The sequence below is a fragment of the Hirundo rustica genome, chromosome 18 (assembly GCF_015227805.2).
Source record: "Hirundo rustica isolate bHirRus1 chromosome 18, bHirRus1.pri.v3, whole genome shotgun sequence".
Taxonomy (NCBI): Eukaryota; Metazoa; Chordata; class Aves; order Passeriformes; family Hirundinidae; genus Hirundo; species Hirundo rustica.
In genome coordinates, this window is record NC_053467.1 from 8,500,460 (window position 1) to 8,525,303 (window position 24,844).

Genomic DNA, 24,844 nt, shown 5'->3' on the forward strand with positions numbered 1-24,844 from the left:
GGTTATTTATCATTTGCATGTGCTTGTTTTAAGGCACTTTTTGTTACAATTATTTTGAAACAAAAAGTTATTTAAACTTGCCCTGGAACTAGAATGCAAACCGATGGCTGGATACACTGACCTGGATATACCGAAAAAAAAAGAGGGGTGTGTTGTACCATAAGTGCATCATCAAATGATATTAATGGCTTCTAGCACACGTGTAGATAAAGTATTCATTACAGAGTATCAGTGAGTCAATGGATAGCTATGTTTCTGTTCATTACAGACTTCCTGGGTAGTCTACAGAAAAGAGAACATTAATATTCCAATATATATGTGCCAAGACAAACAGCACATCAATTTTACATAGTATACATACATTAATTTTTATTTTTTTTTATCATGCTTTATGATCTCATTCTAACATATGCTACTCAGGTCTGCTCACAGAAACATAAAAAGAGCATAACGTTATAAGCTACCCAGTCTCCTTCTATGACAGCTACACAGTCCAGAAATACTCAAAAACAGGAATGAGGTGAATCATATTTGCCAATTTCCTTTTTCTGATTTATTACTCCTGTGACTGACAAAGAATGGTTTACTGAAAAAATAATTTAACTATTATAAGTAAATGCAAAATATTTAGTATCCCCAAGCCCCTGAAATCTGTTAGCTATTAAAATTTACATGCAATTCTAGGGGGGTGGTGGTGAATAATTGGTTGAACTCTCTTAAAAATTGAAAGGAACTATGACTATTGAAAAGGTCAATTTTATAGAAAGATAAATATTTCCCTCTCATTTTCTGAACACTGTTTATCCTTTTTGCTAGTTCCTGAAGAATTCTTGTTACAACTGCTGCTTACTTTGGAACCATTTTTACCGAAAAATCAAACTTTTAATGACATCAAGCTGTTGTTAGGGAAGGCATCCTATGTTATACATTACCACTGTTTTTGCAAGCATTAAATGTATGTTTGTTTCAGAATAATAAGTGTATCAGTAACACCAGGTCTCCACAGTTAGAGGGAGGAAGAACACCAAGCCCATGAAGTGGAAAGGGAGCTCCAGGAAGCTTGCATTGAAAACCAGTAAAAGGTGATAAAGATCTCTGAGATTTTGCAGAATCACCACCTCCCAGACATGAGCTCAGAGTCTTCAATGATCTATTCACCTCCAAAGGCTGGGTGACACCAGAATGAGTGCTGAGGAAGCAACACTAGAAGGAAAGAAAGTGTTATGCGAATTCAAGGCACCCGGACATTTAAGGGCTGTGTATTCAACCCTTGTGGGTATTTCCAGCCTGTACCAAACAGTTTGTAGCCAATTTGTTCCCCACATTCACCTGCAAAACAGGAACACCACTACTTAACTTCACAGGTAGGTGTTAGTGTTACATTACCTGCATGTTTGTATGCTCTCAGTTATTTGTTATAATGCACCTCTTGATTTATGACAAATGTCAAGGTTTAAATGTGTTTGTACCCAGCAGCGTGAGGTACAAACATTTCAGAGCTACAGCTGTAGACAATCATTTTAGAAATATATTAGTCTTAAAATCCCTATGTTACAAATAATATTGCTTAAGCCATCTTAAGTAAGTAGTTTTTAAATGTGTATATTTGAGACACGCCAATACTATCAAAGAAAGATTAAAGAAGACAGGTGAGAAAATAAAGTAATCATGATTGTCCATGGAAGTGAGCACACCAGCTGCAGAAGGAAACACACAATCAACACATTTAGGTCTATACATGGCTCAGTAGAACGCCCCCATGCCATGCAGCCCTCCATAGAACCCACACTGTGTCAACAGACAGCCCTGAGGTTATGGGGAGGAAAGCACTCAGTCCAAAGCTAAGATTATGTTTTCTAATCTTCTGGCTTTCCACGTGTCATCGCCACAGAAGAACAAGTTCAGCCTTCTGAAGCCAACCAACAGTTTTAACATTATCATTCCTGTTGGTTTTTTCTTTCCCCGAGGGTTTTTCTCCCAGAAAAAAAGCGCTTGTTCAAGAACATATGTAACACACAGGAGAGCGACAGGCTGCCTATCAATTTTTACCACAATGGCTCATTTTGAAGACAGCTCTTTCTTCCCCTACAGAAACACACATCTTTAGCGTTGGGTTTTGCGAGCAGATCCCAGTTGTTTGCATGTTCTACGCGGGGCAATACAATCACCGAAATAAGTCCCAGCTGTAGAAACACAATGCTACGCTGTTGCTAATGTGTGTTGTACTGATAATGAATGGTCGTCTATGCTTTAATCTGAATAAAGCTCCCAACTGCTCTGCCTCTCCTTGCCAAAAATTCCCCTTCCTCCTCCAGACTGTGGTTGCATTCCAATTACACTGCTGATTGGAATGAGCCTGCCTGGGGGAGGGAGAGGGAGGAAGGCAAACGAAGCCACACTCACGCCCCTCCTCGCCTCCACGGCTGCCCCTGGGACCCAGAAACTGCTCGGGTGTTTGAACCTAAGGCTGACATGATGTACTTTTCTCCACATTGTACAAAACTCTTTGCAAATTGACTTATTTCTTTTAGAAAAGCCGTTTGCGACAGGCAAACGGCGCACTGTGCACAGGTTCCAGCAGGACGGCTCAATACTTTAAACATTTTTAAACAAATTCCTACTGGTTTCTTCCATTGTTAGCACACTCATGAGAAACTTATATTTTTCTGCTTGCATTCCCTCCTTGGACCTGCTTGAATTCCCACATGGGAAAATATAAAACAGGAGGTCTTCAACTATTTATTGAATTAAGAGCTGTAAATAACGCCGTATGGATTTTGCAAATACAGCTGTTGAGTTAATAACTTCCTCAATTAAGGTTTTGAAATAAAATTGTTTACCCCAGCTATTCACATGAAGTTTTATTTTACAATTAATCTCCCTGAGGAATTTTTTTTAAGGTTCCATTTCCTTTGCAAGGTGCTTTTTCTGCAGATGAACAAAATGTGACAGAAAACAAGCGTAAAATTAAGAGTTTACTTTTGCTTAATGAAATTCCTGCATTTTTGAGACTGCAATTGATTTTTGTCAAGAAGGGACACACAAAGGCAGGTAAACCTAGCAAATGCCGTATTTTACAGGTGCACAGGGGTTTGGAGTCAAGGTCTTGCAGCATGAAATGGGTCAGAACACAGCAGCTGACCCTTACTCCGAGCAGGAACGGTGATGGGAGCGCGCTGGAAGGTTTCGTGTTGCGCCCAACAGTACTGGGGGCTGCAGCTGTTCCTCCCTCAAAGCAGCTCCAGCCAGCACAGGGACACAAGGTAGAGCAGGAAGCTGAACTGGCTTAGCAGAAAATGAACCTTCTGGGGAGATGGATTAGCTCACCGTTGGCCCCTAGAGCTGCACAGACTTATCCTGCAGTCACACCATCTGCAGACCCACGGCAAAGGAAGCGGCAGAAGCGCATGGCTGCAGAGCAGGGAGGATCAGCCAGGCTGCAGTTGGGCTGGAGAAGTGCACCCCATAAAACAAAATCTGCCCCCAATGTTTTCTTTTTAATGCAGACATATAGTATTTCCTCCTGCCTCTCCTTTGCAGCTCCAGAAATTCGTTTCTTTAAAAATAAAATTAAGTTAAAAAGCAGATTTTGCCACCAGTATACCAACATAAGCAGCTAGCACTCTTCAGGTTTTTAGAGACATAATCTTCTCCTTAAACACTCAGCTTTTCCATTTCCCAAAGCACACTCAGAAATGCAGAACTAAACACAAGAAAGCACTTCTCTTGCAAGTACACACGCAATTACTTCCAGGCTGCTCTGTTTTACTTAGACAGCTGCTCCTTCTGGGTCTCACAAAGCAACAGAAATTCAGAACAACCCAATGAGCTCTAAACTAGAGTCAGTACAAAACATGTACACACACACGGAAGGATCATTATTTTCCCCAATACTTCAATGTAAACTTCAGCATCACCCAGATCAACACTCCAAACTCCAGCCTCTCCAGGGCCCAGGGAGGCAGCACACGGAGCTGCAGGTGCCATATGCCAGCACACGGAAGCCCAGTTCACCCAAGGACACCGGACAGGCTGATGCTGATTTAGACACACCCTGCTCGATGAGATCCAAGGCAATCGCTCTCCCCCACCCCTGATCCCTGGCTCCTCAGCAGGAAGAGCTGCAGAGCAAGCAGCCAGGTACCCGCCAAACACCATCACTGGGCTGCTTCACCTGCCTGTCTTCTCCTGATGTGAACCAGGAGCTGCACCACATGATTTATGCTCCTGATGGGAGCCAGGGCAACTGGGAAGGGATGGTGGCATCTTCAACAGGCACAGCTGCCTCACAGCACACCTACAGCTTATACTGGTAGGAAATTAATTTTTAATTCTCTTACAGACTTATAAATCTCATTTAAATCTCGTTTAAACTGAATGCAAACCAAGACTCATGTACCATTTCTGACTCTTACTAAGAATACGCATTAGAAAAATTCAAGAGTACTAATGGATTTTTAAAGTGCTATTTAATACTAACATGTCAGGTTGCAGGAAAAAAAGTCTAAGTGACATATAAAAGCATCACTCCTAGACTGATGTCCAAACACAAGGTAGACAGCTTTAAAATAAACTCGATTAAAATATGCGTTAGAATAAACACAGTACTAGAAAAGCACTTTTAACAAGAATTTCCTTTTCTAATTGTTACAATTCTAAATTTTCCCATAAACATTTCTGTAAGTTCAACTTCAACACAAGCCAGATGCTAGATCCTTAATACACAACACATAAAGTGAAACCCATTGCCAAGGGTCACATATATTATAAGCACTGTCTGTATCTGTGCCTCAACAAATCAGAATTTTTTCTGTTGGACTAAACAAACAAACCCAGAATAACCAGCAATACGCATATCCAGAAGTGACAGATGCCCTAATAATGCAATATAATTTAAAATACTGCTAAAGATGCCAGAACCTAACATAAAACCAGTCCATTTTCTGTTCAACAGATTCACTCAAAGTTCTCCACAAGAATAGGCTGTGCTGGGACTAGATTTAGAATTCCAGATCCATATAACCTGCACATAGAGTAACTCACGGAGTTTAAAATTCCAAATGAAAACGTCACACATTTACGAGAGAGAACAAAGATGCAATGCATCACTGGATAGAAACAGTTAAGCCAATAAATCATTCATCTCATGCAATAATAAAATTCTGGGAGAGAGTCTCCAAGGCTATTTTAAATTCCCGTAAGGGAAGGACGACACGACAGCGACTCCAGACTCCGGCAGTCTGCGCGGGGACGGCTGAGTGACTTGTGGCCACGGCCAGATGGAGCCCGCCCAGATTTGCCATGTTTAGACTCCTGTTTTTACATCACGATGTCTACTTCACAGCATTGTTTCACTGTAAACAAAAGGCTTCCTTTTCCACTTCTCCTCCCTTACTCCACTCCAAGCCAAAAGTAAAACAAAACACAAAACCCCCCCTGACCATTGAATTCTTCCTTCGAGCAGCTCGTGCATTCACGTTTCCTAGATTCACTCAGCGATGGGCTCGCTGCCACACACGTCACCCACTCTATTCATGTGTCCAGTTTACTTGATACGCCTCTCAAGAGGTAAAGGAAAGAAATTATGCTGCCACTTTTGCAATGAAGATAGCAGCCCTCCCCAGGCACTGCAAACCCTACCAGGAAGGTTTACAAGTCTCTTTCACAGAGATTCACGTTAATTTGAGTAAGTAGATGAAAAAAAAAGTTGGGTTTGGTGTGCCTTTTTTTTCTTTTTTTTTTTTAAGCTATATACCAAATGTGTAAATTAAAGCTGAATGATACAAAATAAACCATGTTCATCAGGGCCCTGTGTAAATTCAGGCCTCAGCCATAGCTCAGTGAGAAAGAAGCAGAAGGAACACGTGGGAAACTTGAAGAAAACAAAGGCTATTGGGAATATCTGCATTTCCTGGTTCAGTGTGGATGGAGCCTCTCAGACCAGCCAGGATGTTTCTAATGCATAACTTTCATGCATTATAAATTCCATTTCTCTTCTCCACCCTCCTCCAAAATGACCTAACCATCCCACCTCACCCATTTTTCAGCATCTGAAAAACCAACAACTACCATACCATGGAGCTGTTGGACAGGCACCACTTACAGAGACTCGAAACTGTGCTGTCACCTGGGATGGAGGGAGCAATAGCTTTAAATTAACAGCCATTAGAATACTTCAAAGGAAAAAGTCAGCAAAGATCAATTTTCAGACCAATTTCAAAGTTATTCCTTCTGTTTCTCATATTGGTGACAAGTATAAAATCGTATTCCAGTAAACAAAATCAGGGTGGGAAACAGAAATCCATTAAAAAGATGAAAGAATCCTGCAGCTTTGCTGTTATGTTCGCTGTAACAGTCTCAATTATTTCTTACCCTCCTGCAATATTAAAAAATTGTCCATAAAAATTTTAGAGTAACAGTACTAAGATTAACTAATCTCAAACTGCAGAGGTGGTTTTTCTATCCAAGTGTGAGTGAAGTAAACTCTAATTCAATTACCCAAGAAATACTGGAATAAAATAGTTTTTAAGAGCTCAGGCAAAGAAAAGGAGGTCAACTCTTATCTCAAACTCTTACAATTGTGCTAAAAATCTTACCTCAGTCCTTAAAGACTTCTTTACAATCCCAGCAGCTAGTTTTGAATCGAAACAGAATTAATCCAAAATTATTAACTTCTAAAATACTTAAGGGAGCACAGGACCCTTCCTCTGATGGGTAAATGAAAAAGGTAACATGGAAATTCACCCATCTATTTCTCAGTTTGTTTTGACAGGCACAGGAATGGGAGGGAAAAGCTAACAGGAGAAATGAATGACAGCTCTACCTGATGTATTTAATGCGCTAGGGACAAACCTTCCAGCGAGGAGCAGAGCCCTCGGATTTGTTTCACTGCAGTAAAACTCTCCACCCTCTGAATGAGCTGTAGTAGAGGCAACAACAAAAGAAATTCATGATCTAATTACCAACCGGACAAAAATGCCCTGAATTTTAACAAGGGCTCAGACAAGAGGCACCTGCAGCTAAGTCAGACTCCTGGGTGTCAGGGATTGTGGATCCCAGCAGCGTTCCAGGCTGGGCTGCCAGGACATGGCCACACGTGTGATTTAAACAGGAAGTCTCAAACCTCTGTCTCTGCTGCAGACACGATCCTTGGGGAACACCACAACTGCTGGGGCTTTTCTGGGAAAAGGAGAAAGGAAAAGAACCAGGAAAAAAAAAAAAAAAGACCCCAAAAGCACAGACATAATTTACCTTTCACAAGTAATTCCCATGCCACTCCTGCAAAATGCTGTACATATTGATTTTATCAGTACTACCAAATGGATTGTCAGATGCTTTTAAAGAAATAATTCCTAACTCATGAGGAAAGCCAACAACTTTTATTAGGGAGAGAAAAAGAATTCTGGCATTTCAAATATGTATTTAAGTATTTACAAAAAATAATCCTCTAATAAGTAAAACAATGTTAAAGGGTTCAAGAGGGTCATGATTTTGATACCATCACTAGCAAAAATCATAATTAAGCATCTGCCCTTAATCCAAACTCCTAGTTCAGCACAATTTTGTTTTATTACTACACCTGATGTACTGACATGATACTATATGGAGCAATACAGATGAGTAATGTACTCTTATATCCTCTTGCATTATCATCAATATCCACAACCTCAGACATTCTGTCTCCTTGGTAATATGTGGATCCTGCCTCTTTCTGATTTAGTACAGTTGAAATATTCAAGCACAATATCCCTATATTCAATTTTTTTTTTTTTTTTTTAATTTAGTTTTAGTGGAATGCTTTCCACTTTCAAAGTTGCCTCTCTTTCTCTGGAATTTGACAGTTTGGCTTCAGCCAAAAATAATACTGGGTCAGCAGAAAGGTGTGTGGACTACACACACACACCTTTACTTGGTCATGCCTCTGATGATGGAATTCTGTCTGTACCTGCAGAAATGCAATATCATCTAAGTCAGGAAAACTCCAGCAGCTCAAAGGCAGCACAGATGGAAAACCAAGGCAATGCCACCATTCAAACATCATTAAAACTCCCTTGTACCTCATTCCAGTCTTATCCCCCATCACACACCCACAAATCCTCATCTCCAGGAGATTATTCCATCATTAGCCTATACCAATTATAAACTGATTAAGTTATTGCAGTCCTTTCATATGGACAGATTCAGTGTGGTTTCTCTGTTTAAACAGATGTATCCTACAGAACAAATCCAAACATTTTAAGAAGCTGTGGCTGTTGAAGAGAGATGAGCTAACTGAATGAGCAATCTTATTTAATTTTGACTGAAGTAAAGCAATTTACAATAAAGCCTTGGTTTCGTTTCACTTTGGTTTTACACAAGTGTGTGTTTAGTCAATTTTTTGTCAAATTATCGTTATTTAGTCAAAATTATTTAGTCAAATAATTACAATTTGGATAGTACTGTAAGAAATAACATAAAAGGCAATTTAAAGAAACAGAACACCAAGAGATTCAGCTGAAACAGCTCACCAATACATGAAAATAAATGATCTTGCCCAAAAACCATTTCCATGCCATTTAAACTACAACTTCAGAAATCTTTTGGGAAGATGCAATGCTCAAGAAGTTAAAATACAAGAATTTTTTTGAGCAAGAAAAACACAGTAGAAGGTATTAAGCAGAGATTAAGAAAGATAAAGGGGAGGAGCCGAGACTGGAAAGAGGAATGTAAGGTGATTATATGAACGCAAAAAGTGTCACAGTGCATCAACACTCCTAGCAGTACAGCAAAAGGATAAAAATCCAAGAAAACATTCCCAACAAGTTCAAGAACATTTCATTACAGAAGGCAGAATGGCTTCCAAGTGCAAGGAGCATCCAAGTATTTCCATGGACCTCAAACACCAGTTATGAACTTCAGACAGACGGAGTAGACACGATGGGGATTTTGAGGGGACACAGAAATGGAAAACTCCCATTTCCCTGCAGCCTTTCACTCTAGGAACCCTAAACCTCTTGCAGTTCTGCTCACAAAGCGTTACACTAAATAGCTTCTGATTTCTACCATTTCACCCAAATATAATTATTTGCTAAACAAATATATTAACTTTCCAAGTACAATGTTATTTCCTCTCACAACTATCTTCTGACATCTCAATTATTTAATACTAAACACCTTCCAATGACCCAATTCCTTTAGTTTCTCTATCATTTATGTATCTTGGAGCCAATATGACAATTTATACTAAAATAAGACCAGAGATATGCTAAAACTCTGATCAGTTATATGGAGACAAAGAGGGCACAGGCTTTTTCCCTTTTATATTGCTTCATCCAACTTTGTAAACTGTACTTCCTTTCCGCATTAACTAAATTTAAGAGTTCACAAATATATTTCCTGTTCATCATTCGGCACGGTAGACTATGAATGGCATTGTTAATGTTAAAATGATGCAATTTTTAAAAATACTAAAAATCAAAATGCAGTGATCACCTTGGAACCAGCATCTTACATTAAACTACATTTTCAGCTAATCGTGCATTTTCACTAAATATAACCAAATAAACTACAGTAAGTCAGTTCAGGGAGCTGTGCCTGCACTCCTGGATGGAACTGTCCTCACAAAAAGGTGTTGGTGCTGAAGGGTCACAGGACAGGAAAGCTTTTTAGGGTGCACACAAACATTCTGTCATTTAGCTAAAACTTAAAAAAAAAATACCTAAACACATTCAAACTTAGAAAAGAGAGATCAGAAGAAACAACCAAGTCTCACAGATTTTGCTCCTAAATACAGACTGTTCTTCAGGAGACAATAAAAACCACGGGATTGGAGAAGATAAAGTGTTAATCGCATATTTGGTGGTTTATGAGCCAAAGCAGTCTGAGGTTTAAACTGCTTCTGCTCAGTGCTCATCCCATTCAGAGACGATGAATCATTTCCCATTTGGCAGCACTTCTGCCTACAAGGCTTGTCTTCTGTGAGATTTCTCCTGTAGCCTTGTAATAGATTTGCTAATTTAGTACACCTGACTTTGAGCAAAAGCTATTGTTGCCAGCTGTCAGACTAGACCTCGTCCTGTTTATCAGACACATCTCCACCAGCCCGGCCTGCCCCAGTCACAGAAACACAACACTCCTCACTAATCCCAGGGCAGTAAATTACTTTCTAATATCCTTGTTTTTCTTACTCTGCCAAAATACCAACACGTCACAGATTTAATGCAACAGCAAAATCAATTTATCCTCAGCAGCTGGGCTCGTGCCAGTTTATCCAATAAACACATTTTTTTTAAAAGTAATTTTTACTGTTCTAGTTATTCTGTCCATGAATTTCTGAGTTCCAGCAGTAGAGGTTTGATTGTTTTAAACAAAGGTAATATAAGCTCACGGGGAGTGTATTCTAGTTTTTTAGGCAGGCCTCCACAGCTCTTTGAAAGATAAATCAGAGCAAAACAAAGTATTAAATGCCTTACACATACTAAAACATTTCCTCATTTTCCCCAGAGCTTTGTGCACGCAAAAGAAAGTGCATTACTTGCTGTTTATAAATATTTGTGCGGACAGAAGCTCAGGGTAGGGGCAACAGAGAAAATATGGGGAGAGTTAGGTGGGTTTTATTGTTTTGGGAGTTTTTTTGTTGTTTGGTGTTTTGTTGTTGTTGGGGTTTTTTTAACCTCCCTACAGTGAATCTGGGAAACGTATGAAAAAGCAATTTGCGTATGATATTTTTATGCTTAAACAAAACCTACCAGAACTTAATCCTTTACATTCCAGATTACATAAAGGAGTTATACAGATGCAAAAAGTCCAGACCTGCTCTTTACAGGTTTCACGCAGAGTGTTCACAGAAACACATGCCCACATAATTAGATGCTCTTCTGATACTCTTATTACTCTTCTAAATGCTTTAAACCTCAGTATAATCAACAAAAATATGAGAGTGCACACTCAGCTAACAAAAAATATGCAGTATTGACATTGCTCTCTTGTGCTCCCAGGGGGCTGTGGAGCCACTTACTCATCTCTATCACTCAGATCTGGCTGCTGAATCCATGCTGAGCAGTCAGGGAAATGCACCTGGACTCTTCCACCTGGGTCTGACTTGAAAAGCCAGACAGAAACTGTGATTCCCCACGCAAAGACTATTTACCATGGGCAGGCTCCACACCACCTTGTGGTTACCTTCTGCTATTCCTGTCACCAAAATTAATTTCATTGTATTTGCTTTGTGGAGTAGCAGAAGATCCCCTCTGACCCTTTCCCTCATGACAAAATCCATCCAACACTCCACTGCAAACACCCTGCCCTTGCAAAGGGAACACAGGTCTGGGAGCTCAGCTGCACAGCCAGCACCTGTTCTTCCAGCTGGGACAGAGCACAGAAACCTGGGAAAGAGAACAAAATCTTGGGATTTTAGGAGATGGGGGTGAAGTCAGAGCAAACAACAGACTCATGAGGCAGAATTACTTCATTGCCTTGCAACAGCTACACAGCCAGTCTCGTCCCATGTAAAGCTGATGATCTTGCAAGTCAAAAGACCTGTGTGTGTGTATGTGTATATATATATATATATATATGTATATAGTTTCACAGGGTTTTTCACTGTAACATTTGAAATGATGAATCAGATACCATATTTCAAGTATTATTCATCTGTACAACTTAAGCTAGCCCTGAGGAACCATTAAAGAAAAATATTTGCCAGGAAAAAATAACCCAGAATATGTGATTCATTCACTTCTGAAACAATAAAATGGTTCACTATAACAAAAATAACTATATTGTAAATGCTTCAATTAAAACGCAAAAAACCCCTAGCCAAATACAATGAAGAAAGCATGCCTTTAGAATAAAAACAAACCATTAAACGTGCATATGTGTGCAAATAACAAAACAACTTGTTAGAGAAAGGTAATTTTATGAAATGTAGTTAACACCATATCTGAAGGAAATGGACCTCTATTTTTTAGGGATTTAATAGTCTTAGAACAACAAAGACACACCTCAGCTCTCAAACTCTAAGATACTCTTCTATTAAGCTGATAAATAGATATTTATTTCAGCAGAAACTGATGCATGTAGTGTATTCTTAAAAACCAAACAGATCCTGAACATCCCCATGGGAAGCAGACAAGGTTATCACTGACCTTAAATCATGATAAAAGGGATCAGCTGAACAAAATCATGCATTTAATAATTTTATAACGGCCCAAATTTCCCTTTTTTTGGAAAAGTAGTCCTATAAGAGCAGACTTTGTTTCAGCCTTGTGTCAAACATTGGGGGAGAAGGGCAGAACTGTTATGCATCAACAAATAACTGTAAAATATGAAAACTGTTTGAAAACATCATTTTTCTTCATAGTTAGACAATATTAAGTTTACTTAAAATGAAACCTTGCAGTTTCACATTGTATCAGTTCATTCCTTTTTAGTTTATTAAACAAAAAACCAAAACTAAACAACAACCTAAAAAAAAACCCCCAAAACCATCCAAGGCATCCATAACTTCTCCTCGCTTTATCTACACAGACCTCTACAAGAAACTTTAAACTGCACATCTGCCTGTCTCTTGCTGGACATACACCTGCCCAGTCCAGGTAATTTCTGGTTTGTTTCTTCACTGGTCAAATTCTTGCAGGCTCCTTTGGGTGTGTTTGAAACACACAGAGAGCGAAGATCAAAGCGTTTCACAACAGTGGGAACAGAGCACAGCGTACGAAATCAACCCCCTGACACTGGAAGATGCTCTGGTGCAAATCCAGTGGGGACAAACTGTAAAATTAAAGGGCTGCCCTCTTCTATAGAGAAATATTCACAAAGAATGCAAGATCCATCACAAATGATGTACAAATAATAACTGCCATAGCTTGTACCTTTCTCTGTCTGCTTGATATTTACATTGACTCTAACTAAAGAAGCTCAAATCTTTCGTGCAATGAACTCATCATCAGCAGGTAACACTTTTCTGAAAGCCTGTAACTTCTGGAGTTGCATTAATTGCAACTTCAGAACCTTTGTGAAAATACGGCATGTAAATGAGCCAAGCAAACTTTAAAATTACATAATTCAATTAGAATTAAGAGCAAGTTTTCTGACTCTTTTAAAGCAATAAAATATTAGCATTAATGAAGTGACCAATATATTTTTAGAATCAAGGGTCTTTTATAAAAAAAACTTTTCAGGTTTGCTAAAAGCTGAAGAATTCCTTTTGTTCTACACATAAGGAGTAACCCTGATTTTATCTGCAAGCCTGCTCTGAATCATGGCCACTTAGAAGCCAGCCCTATTTTTTCTATATAGTATCAAGGTGATGAACATGTGGAGCAAATGAACAGATGGGAGAACTGGGATAAATGTTTTTTCCTGTTTGTTTTTAAACTTCTGGCCCCTTTCCAACTGTAACCACTCACATTCTTTGCATGTCATGCATCCTGAGTTCTTATAAAGCCCCTCTGCTGTAGATGACCCCTTCTTCCCAATAAAACAGATCACCAACAGAACATCACATGTGCAGCAACAGCGTTCCCTGATTCCAAAACCAAGCGCTGAAAGGTCTGGAACAGGAGACTCTGGGCTGCCTCTGTGACCCTGTGTCACATTCAGTGCTGCAGCACCAGAGCCCAGGTACCAACAGATCTCCAGTGCCTCGTTCTGTCAAAATCAGACCACACCGTCCACCCATTTCCCCAGACAGCTCCTTGTTCCAGCTCACTCCCTTCTTCTCCAGCCTCATCCAGCTTTTGTGCCCTGGGCATTCCAGGGAGTGCCTCTCTCCACACCAGGAGCACGCTGAGTTCAGCTTTAAGAGGCAGAGCTCAGGTCCTCACTAAAGCTGCAGCGAGCCTCACCTGGCTGATACAGCCACACCTCCCTGGCTGGCAGCGCCTCTGCCCCAGAAGAAAGGATTCACAAGAACAAAGCATTTCTGGATGATGTGCAATGTATTTTTAATCCTTTTTGAAACTGGTTGAAGTTTAGCAGAATCTTCCCAAAATAAATTTGGTCTGATTTAGCTCTTCAGCATGAAAAATGCCCGTGTTAGCCGGCCGCTAAGAGCACTGAGCAGTGTCTGATAATGGGAAGTGCTAACTGGAGCTGGCATTATTAGCTCCAGCTCGGTATTCCAAGTTCAGCCAGAGTTATAAATTCCACTGATGGCAAGTAAAAGGCCAAGATGTTCAGACAGGCAGAGCAATTCCATGTTCAAATGACACAAAGTAGAAGCAAGTGCACGCCCCAGAGCTCCCAGTCCTCACACTGCTGAAGGGACAAAGGAGCAATCCAAGGGTCAGGGTGACCAGGGACAATTTTCCTGTTCATTTACTGCCGCTCTACCACAGAGACACAGGGTGGGAGCAGGACAAGTGCATCTCCAGGCATGGACCACACTGCAAAGAACTGTTGAAATGTGGAGAGTGAAGTTACTAAATTTCAATAAACTTATGAAAAATATTAAGTTTTTGAATGGGTCCAAAGTCCTGCCCAGTGTAGATGAAGTTACATTATGCTGATACACAGGAAATAGCTGACTGATTCTACAGGATGAACAATTCACCAGAGGAAAGGAACTTTCAGGAAAAATGATAAATATTGTAATGAGGAAATCCGAGGCACGTATTCACAATGCTACATTCACATCTCACAAATGAACAGAAATTTCTTCATGATCCCCTGGCCACAGAAGCAAGTGAGACACAGACAAATATAAATATATAGGATCTCCCCCCAGGCAGAATAACCTCTTGCTGTTTGGGAGGGGAACCAAGAACTTTACTGTCTATCCTTGTAGATGGGACTACAGAACTTTTAACCTCCTTTTATCCCCCTCATAACAGCTACTGAGAGAACACTGTGAACTGTGGGAACTGCTTGGGGAAGGGAGAGAAGACTACACAAATATTTTATGTCAAGCCAGGCACGACGCACGTACTACTGAAAATTACTCTAAGTCATTTTTTCCTTAAAGGCCTTCTCTTTTCCTGCTGCAGAAGAAAGCAGAAGCCAACATTTTAAATCATCTTTCAACACAGTTCTTAAGAAGAAATCTCAGCTATGAAGGATGTTCACAAAAGGGACACAGTGTTACACGACAGCACAGGATAAATCTCACCCCCCTCAGATCAGTACAATCACAAAGATTTAAACCCTTGAATTTTTAAACAAAAAGCTGATATCCAGGTATTTGAAGCAAATTGGAACTATTGCATAGCACCTGGAATTCACAGACAGCATTTGCTTCTCTAAGAAACCAGGGGCACTTCCCCTGTGCAGCAGCATTAATAAGCTTGAGGACAACAGCAGTTTTCCCCGTTCCAACATCCTTGACCCGAAGTTTATTATAACCGCATGTGATATATCTATATCTATATATTTCTCACATATATACATTTGAAGAATCTGTTCACCAACACTCTGCCCTTCACCAAGCATCCAGAATTGCTAGTTAGACATTTAGAAATGCCACATACATAACCTACTGGAAATTACGAAAGGTGGCACAAAAATTTTTTATCGTTGTTCACAAGCTTCAATTAACAAGAACCTTCTGCAAGAACACTATAAAACATTTTCAAACTTTCTACTACAATCCTCTAAATAAAAGCCCTAGAAAATTTCTGCTTTATCATGCATTATGCCCTTCTTTAAGTCTGGGCAATTTATGTGTCACAGACCGTGCAATCAGGCTTAAAAAAGACAATGATTTTTAATTTCATATTTGGTACTGCTGAGCATTTGCTCTCCAGAAAATGTGAGGATGAGGTCCTTCACATCTGTTTAAATGAAGTACTTAGCAACAGGTATTTTGTGTCCTTTAAAATATACGTGTTTGTATTATCAGGATGAAGAGAAATGCTCAGTATCTTCAGATTTCCACACTGACAGTGCAATCATTGAATCACTACAGCCTGGCTCGGTGCTGTACTCAGCAACACGACGTGTACATTTCTTTACATTTTAGCCCAAGCGCAGGAACCCACATTTGTTTTCTGCTTCCACTATAAAGTGACACAAAACCTGGGAAGCTTACAGTCCCTTCATGTCCCTGTGTCAGCTCTTGAACAACTGCACCCCACTCTGTCCTGTTTCAGCTCTGTAAATGCCCCCTTTTGCCTCTGAATGACACCACCAACACCAGCTCTATCCTGTGAAGTTTCTTATATCACACCTGATGCCACCCTGTATAAATTAAGACAGAAGAACTTACTTTGCTGCTAAACAAAAAAGAGGGCACCTAAATATTACTACAACTAAGCACAATGCTATTACTCATCTAGTCCTGCACACAGTCTTCAGAGATATATACAGAGCTTACATACAGAGCTATAAACTATTTTATGTTCCACCAGGGAAAATAATGGGAAGAACTTCTTCTGTGAAAATAAATATTTATAGATATTATAAATAAATAATTTCAGAACAAGGTGAACATTTTCTGTTAAAAGTCAAATTGAAGGACTATTTGTCATAAGGATACCTAAATGCTTGGTACAATTAACGCCATGAATTTCTAATCCCAGGCACTTAAGCATGAATGTAATTCTATGAATTTTATTCAGACATGTTTAGTTCCTTTGCATGCTTAAGGATTTTTATTTTATTTTTTTTTTAACTAGCCATGTCCACAAATATCTAACCCAGATACATCTTTCCTCCCTCACCAGTAATAAAATTAATTTTAGTACATTTTTTTGCATTAAAAATACTTGCATTTACTAGATTGCCTTTTACTAAAATGAGACAACAGATTACTAAACACACTCTATCTACTTTCCTCATGTCCTACAATATGCACAAAGCAGGAGCTTTACCATACATAATTTTACAAGTGTACAGCCTGGTGTTTATCCGACTTAGGAAGAAATCGTTAAGTTGACCCAAGTTCAGAAAATGCCTTTAATATCACCAACACAGATTCCATCTCCAATTAAATACATGCACAACTGCATCTACAATTGAATTTATGTATGGATCTACATATAAACTCCAAATCAAATGGTTAAGCATGTTAAAAAGAACCATCATGACAGATATAATTAGTTATTACTCTATTTAACTCCATCGGTAATGTTAAAATCTGGGTCAAGGCAGAATGCAAACGCCACCAAGAGCCTGCGGCTCTGTGAACCCGCCTGAAGCCACCACTCACTCACACACCAACCCACCACAGTCCCCTACACCCAGAGAAAAAGGGGGATGACAAGACATGGACTTTAATGTGGAAGTATTCCTCAGCCCACTCCATCTGACAGCACAAGGATGCAGCAGAGGGACACGTGCATCCCAAAAATTGGTGCTGCGGGTTGGAAAGCTTTACTATGGCATTGTCACTCCAGTGTTTGTGGCAAGATGGCATCACACACGCTGATTTAAGCATGAATAGCACAATCTGGGTACACAGTTTCCCTCTGACCTGTAAATTACATAGCCTGGACATTCTCAGCATATTTGAAACAACTCAAATGAACTGGTTACAGAAAGGAAGCATTGAAGCCGTTCCACTGACAATCCCACAGCCATGGAGCGACTCTCCCTTTCTCCAAGAAAACAAGGCTTGTAACTTGGGTTAAATACGCACTGGCCAAGAGTCATTCCACAAAATTACCAGCAGCATACAGCCACAGAAACTCACATATTGCTACTTTTTCTTTCACTTTCAGAATTTTGAAAATGTGAGTAACACTTCATCAAAAGCAATACGTGTTACTCACTTCTGGGGACATCAGCCCTCCTGGTCTGATCTGCCTGAACAATAGCAAGAAAAAAGTATTTTGAAGCAGAAAAAAAGCAATTCCCAAGAGGCTGCAGGATGCTAAAATACAGCTGATAGAGCAACACAAATATGGCATACAAGAGATAACTGAACACAAATCACTCCAACTGCAAAATCTCAGAAGCCCAAAACAGAACCATCTTTTCTGTGGATTTAAACCCAAAAGAAACAATGTTCATGGGCAGAAAGTCAAAAGATAGTGGATCTAAATCCCAGCTTTACTTGGTTTATCCTTTTTATGATCTTGAGCATGTCTATTCTCCATCCTGTATCAGTCTGCCCCTTAAACTCAGATGATAAAGCTTAGCCAGTTTTGTCCTGAGCCCTGTTATCAACAGACAGAGACTTCTTTCAGGCTACAAGCAATCTTATCTATGCTTTCATTGGAAGTACTTAAAGATGAAGTAGGAAGAAAAAGTCAACAATTTGCTTCCCTGAATATATTACTGACAAATGTCCCTCAAGATTCTGATCCTCTTCCCCAAACAGGAAGGTGCTCTGCTAACAGCAGACACACACAGCAGCTCCTTTTCCACGCACTGTCTGACCTGCCTGAGGTGAATCTGTCCCAGCTCTCAGGAGTCACTGGAATGATCTCAGCCCTGCACTGCACGTGTGATCAGCATTTACATTTCAGACATTAAAGCAAGCACGTAACAGCCTGTGCAGTAACGCACTCGTGCCACTCAGCTGAGGCAGAAGCCAGCTCACGTCATTGTTGTCAGGAGAGCAGGGAAGACACCCAGAGAAATCATCCACCCTTTTTCAAACACTGCAAGAAAAGTCTGGCCCAGCGGTGAGATGTCATTCTAAGTAAGATGGCAAAGCAAGGGAGCACTTCAAAGGCCATGAGATAAACCAGAACAAAACTAAAAGCTGTCTTCTTTCAGGGATCTACTCATTCACCTTACAGACACAAAGACAAAATGTTCTCATCTGAGGCCTGATCAGATTTTTCAGTGTGATTAACAAAGACAACAGAATATAATTTGTCACCACTAGATGAGTTTCTCAGCTTTGTTCAGCTACACACAGACAGACATTACAGGACAGTGTAAACTCCTTAAACTTCACTGAAAACTACAGTTCTAAACATTACTCATTAATATTCCACCCCCAGGATTTCTTTTACTTTTTTCCTGGCAATAGCTTTAATTTTTTAAAACATTACCATTAGGACTGCCTGCAGATTTCCCATATGTTTCCCACATACGCCCCATATGTTACCTACACATGTAAATCCCCTGCTAGCTTCTATGTGATGCTCACCTTACAGCCACAGGTGAACAGTGGTTTTTTTTCAAACTGAATTTCAATTTCAATCTTTTAATTGAAGCCCCTATGTAACTGTTTTCCTACTACAAATTCCTCCCCTAAATCCCTTCTGATCTTTGTTTTCCTTGCCATGATAGGTCTCTTCCAACTTAAAAATTCTGTGATTCTGTGTTGAGGTGTTAGAGATGGGTTGGACTCAATGATCTTGAAGGTCTCTTCCAACCTAAAAATTCTGTGATTCTGTGGTACTACATAATGTACTCTTGAACACAGTTATCTAATTTTATACCCAGCTGAATAAAACTTTGTCATACAGGCTAAACTCATAGAAAAAAGCAGCTGAAACTGCTCCATACAGCTGCTCAGTTGTTTATTACAATTCTCTGGCATCTGTATGATCCACAACTGATTTATATGTATATAAATATCTATAACTATATACTGTATATAGAAGAAAGCATATATTTACACACACACTTCGTACTTTGACGAAAATATTGAGGGCCAAGCAGCCATCAGTCCCTGCACATCTGATTAGACACATGTCTATTGACTTTGTTATGACTGCACCAGTTCAATCCACCTACTATGTAATTTATTAATTCAGATTTCTTAATGACACATGGCTTACAAAAACTAGTACTTAAGTCAAATATACCTTACATGAAGGAACCCTATTGTTTTATTGTTGACCAAAGCCTATCTAACTACAGGCTGCTGGTAGGAGAGGCAGTCCTGCCCTCTTTGCAGCTTCTTCTCTCCATCCCTCTTCTTCAATACAAAAAACCCTTTTTTTTTTTTTTTTTTCCTGGCAGGATTAGCTTTCAGCTCATCCCATAGCTACACAGTTGCTGGAGTCAACACAAGGGAGGGCCCAGAAAGTGAAGCCAGGGACTACAAAGAGAAAAAAGAAACAGCACTCAGATTTTAAACTGACCTAAAATGGCACTACAATTTCAGTCAACTACAAAACCACTGCACTGCTACATAAAAATATAGGGAGCTGCTTTATCATTCGATCAATCAGATGTTCCCACAGTGAGGCTCTGCTATCCATAAACTTCACTTCTGCTTCCACCACCACTGATGGAAATTTTAGGATTCAGGTAAACCACTTCAACTGGATTAGTTTAACACTTAGATTTATCCACTGCAAAAAACAGGTTTGAACATTCCACATTGTTTTACAAAGCTCAGGAAAATTTTGGCTTTTTCTAAATATTAAGTATGTTTAGCGAGAAATATTATTAGCATTACAACCAGAGTTTCTGTGATCTGGTAAAGGAGCAGCACTTTCTCCTTCAACACTCTAACTTCACAGTACATTCCCACCTTTGTACTGTGAGGGCTGAATAGACAGTAAAGCAGCAAGAAAGAAAGAGAGGAACAGCACATGAGATGCTGATCCATTTCCCACAACACAACACCCCGTGCTTTTATTTCCCTAATCAGCAAATCCTGCAGGAAAGCTGGAAGCAGTAAGAAGGAGGAAAAACAAATCCAACAACTCTTCAGGCCTACGTCTGATTCTGCACCAGCAAAACTCTTCCAGCTCATTCCAGTTTTATCCGTGGGATATTTATTACCACTTTTTCCAGTCCAGTGTAACTGTACTTTGTGGCTATGGAAGTAACTTTACTTGTTAGCAATTCTGAGACAAACACTACCTGCAACACATGAACTAAATAAACTTCTGCACTGAACCTTTACTCAATATATTCTAATGCTCACAGATATTTGTGGAATTCAAACTGATTTTAGAAAGCATCTCCTTGACAAAAACAACAGCCTTATGGGCTTCAGAGAGCTGTCATTGATCTCCTAAGTGAAAGCAGTCAAATGTAGCTATTTTAACACTGGACAATTCACATATTAGGACATAAAATATTTACTGAAAACAACGGTCATTTCTCAGTTCTCTGAAGAATGAAAGATCAACACAATTCAACACAGGGGTGGAAGAAATCATAGCATGTTCTGACTGACAGTGTAGTGTATTTACAAATCCACATATTCAACACAACACTGAGAAAAACCACACTAGGAATGGAAGGGGATGACTGCACTTGCAGCTTTTGTAGAACTCTAATGTATCCAGGATAGGACCAGATCAAATGGTGGTAAATACGTGAGAGTTGAAGAAATTTTTCTTATACTTCCTTGGACGTTGTTATTACAAGCTGCTAAAATAAATCTCACAGCAGACTAGTGCAATTCTAGACTTTCGCTAATTTAAATTACATTGCCTATATTTTTATCAGAAACAAGAATTTACACCTCCTGCTAGAAGTATCATCAGAACCCATGACACTTGGATTTTAACAATTATCCTGAGATCTTTTAGCCCAAGATTATGTGAACTGTATCAACATATGTATCACTAAAGACTGGAAGGATATTTGCAACAAACAGCTACACCTTGGAGCAAAAGAATAACCTTTTGTAAGAACTGTCTAACACAGATGCACTGTAAACTAAATAAAAACTTACTAGAAGTATGCCACCGCTGTGGTTTGTCTCTGTTGTGGAACCCAGACCTAAATAAACTGTTAAACACTTAGTGTAAAGGTATGCCAAACATTTCTCAGAACTTTCTTAAGGTCCCAACAAAGAGTCAACCTTTTTTGCAAAATGAGGCCTAGGTTAAATATTTTATTTGGCTCCTCAAGATGGACTGAGAAGTTGGGCACTAGCTCCAGATCAGTTCTTGGACTCACATCAAACATTACCCTGTCATTTATCCAGTCAGTCAAAACAATGTTTTCCATCTAAACCTTTAATGTTTATGTCCTGAAAAACTGCTAATTGAATCCAGTTCTTGAAATCCATTTTTTTAATCTATACCATCTAATTTAGAGATAATGAACAGAAAAGATAAGTGTTGAACAATGATTGCAGAATTAATCCCATAAACATTCAAGCCAAAACAGAAGACTGCTAGTTTCATAGAGCCAAAGAAAATGAAGATTAAATAGCATTTGTCAGTTTGAGAATAAACTTTTTAAAACACTGGATATACAGATTCTTTTAATTCCAAACAATTTTAGAACTCCAGAGCCCTCAAACTGCTTTTCCAATCAAAAAGGGTAATCAAAACCACACAGAACACTTAAAACTATTCCTAGGCAAGAACTGACAACATGTCAGCTGAATTAACAAAATTCATTGTTTTCCTTAAACATGTAAAGCTTCCTTACAACAAATGACCTTACGTGAAACAACTCCCCATTAGCTAAAGCAGAAAATACCTCAAGCTGTTAACTGGAGAAACAGGCCAATGTTCTATAAGCTTCCAATAACAGAACTGGTACTCAGTGCCTGCCAGAGCTGCTAACCCTGGAACAGTCCTAAAAAGACAATTTTGCCTTCAATCCCATGCTCTGCACATTCCCTTCCTAAAATACAATATGACAAAAAACCCAAAAGCATTCCTTAGGGTTGTACCTGCTTCACTGGGGGCTGATCACAGCATGTAAAACCACAGCCTGGCTCTGGTCACACACTCCCCTCTACACACTGAGATTGTCACAGGCACAGTTTCATTACATGCTTAATCCTCAATAAAAATAAAATATGAAACAAATTCGAACACAAAACAGAGAGGTGAGAAAGACAACTCCCTAGACAGTATTTTCCATGCTTTCAAATAAGGCTACAGACCATTTTAAATGTTTCAAGGATAGGCAAGTGTGAGCACTCACTACTCAGGGAAAGAAAGTATTAAAGCACTGCATCAACACAGCAATAATCTGAGGAGAAAGCTACAAAACACTCAGTAAAAACAAGGCAGCACTGTTCCATACAGCAGTCGCAGCTACGCTCATTTTAGGAGTTGTATTTCCAAGTGTAATATAGAGACACTCACAAATCTCCATGAAAACTAGATTATAAATCTAGTCCGAGTATTTCCAAAGTAAAGCATAAGCAGATACATTTTACTTTTCCTGTAAAAATAACATACTTGGAAAAATCAGTATGAAGACACCTCTCTTTATTAGGCATTAAAACTGGAGATATTTCTCATGCACCTAAAGTAAATATAACAACCCCTCTAACACTTTAAAAACCCTTTCTTTTGCAAGCTGGTTAGATACACTACGTGTAGAGACGAGTATTTACAGTGTAAAGCTATTAGTTTCTAATCACTTACCTTTGTGTACTGATGCTTCAGGACACACAGTATCATTTATATGCTGGAGGACTTAACAATACTTTGAAGAAAAAAGCTAATTCCAAGTGTCCTGTATCTTTCTAAAGAAAGCTCTAGCAGAACTTCCAATTTTTTTTTTTTCCCTCTAAACCTATTTACCTAGGATTTTATATGGAAAAGGACATAGTTTTAAGTACTTAAGACCAGATTCTTTTCCTTCTCAGCATGCAGGTGAACAGTTTTTACGGTATTTTAAAGTATCAGAGGTCAAGTGGTCTTCTGGAGGAGGGCAGCACAAGGCACTTCACCCAAGAACTGTGAACAATCATAGAATCATGGAATATGCTGAGTTGGAAGGGACTCACCAGGATGACCGAGTCCAGCTCCTGGCCCTGCACAGGACACCCCAAAATCCTTCCCTATCCCTGAGAATGTTGTCCAAAGACTGCCTGAGCTCTGGCAGCCTTGGGGCTGTGACCACTGCCCCGGGGAGCCTCTCCAGCGCTCAACAGTCTTAGCTGAGAAAATCGCTTCAAACCCCCAACAAAACAATAACAATAAACAAAGAGATCAAAACAAACAGCGTGACAGTTTCTTTCGAGAGTACACCGAGAAGACGAAGGGAAAATAAACAGCAAAGTTGGGGTGCGGTGGCTGAAGTTCGTCCTGGCGGTTGCGGGGCCCGGGCCGGGCGGGCGGCGGAGCCCGGACACGCCGAGCCCGGGGCCGAGGGGAACCGAGGGGAGGGAAACCTCGCCCTCCCCTTCCCTGCGAGGCCTGAGGGGCCGCTCCAGCCCCAGGTTCAACCTCAACGACACCCGGAGGAGCCGCTCCCACCCCCAGCCCGGGCTGGCCCCGCGCCCCCGGCCCAGCCTCACCTGTCAGCCGCAGCTTGACGGGCCCGTTCCGCCGGGCCCCCGGGTTGGACATGGCCCCGGCCGGGGCTCCCCCGCCGCTGCTCCGCCAAGGGCTCGGGGGAGGCGCGAATGGAGCCGGGCCGGGCGCTCAGGGCAGCGGCGGCCGCCGGAGGAGGAGGAGAAGGAGGAGAGGCCCGGATGTGCCCAGCGTCGCCATGAGCGGGGCCGGGGCCGCGGAGGAGGAGCGGAGCCTTCCCCGCTTCCCTCCGCTTCCCTCCGCTTCCCCGCCCCCGGGCCCGAGCACAACAAAGCCGGGACGGAGTCGCACGGACGGACGGGCTGGCGGCGGGCTCGGCTCGGCTCCTCTCTCTCCGTCCCTCCCTCCTGCCCCGGGGAGGCCCTGCCCGCCCCCCGCGCCCCGCCTCGGGTCGGCCCAGGAGCCTGAGGGGGGCAACGGCGTCAGGTGGCGGCGGCGGCCGGGGCGCTCCTGGCCGGGGAGGCCGGGGGGAATGGCCGTGTCCTGGGAGAGCTGGGGAGGAATGGCCGTGTCCTGGGAGAGCTGGGGATCGGGAAACATGGGGGAATGGCCGTGTCCTGGGAGAGCTGGGGATCGGGAAACATCGGGGAATGGCCGTGTCCTGGGAGAGCTGGGGATCGGGAAACGTGGGGGAATGGCCGTGTCCTGGGAGAGCTGGGGATAGGGAAGGATGGGGGAATGGCTAAGGTGGAGAGGAGAAGATGACAGAAAAGTTCTGTGGGGAGTTGAGATTGGAAAATCGAGGGTACAAACTGGAAAAAATATAGCAGGAGAAT

The 24,844-nt window shown here is 40.8% G+C and overlaps 1 protein-coding gene across 1 annotated transcript in view; it reads right to left on the reverse strand.

The window, feature by feature from the left end:
- SMURF2 (SMAD specific E3 ubiquitin protein ligase 2) overlaps nt 1–24,369 on the reverse strand; it is a 60,376-nt gene extending 36,007 nt beyond the window's left edge. The window contains exon 1 of the mRNA XM_040081392.1: nt 24,053–24,369. Within this exon, the coding sequence (XP_039937326.1) occupies nt 24,053–24,104 (52 nt within the window). The 5' untranslated portion in view covers nt 24,105–24,369. The remainder of the gene's footprint in view (nt 1–24,052) is intronic.
- Between the last annotated feature and the right edge of the window lie 475 nt (nt 24,370–24,844).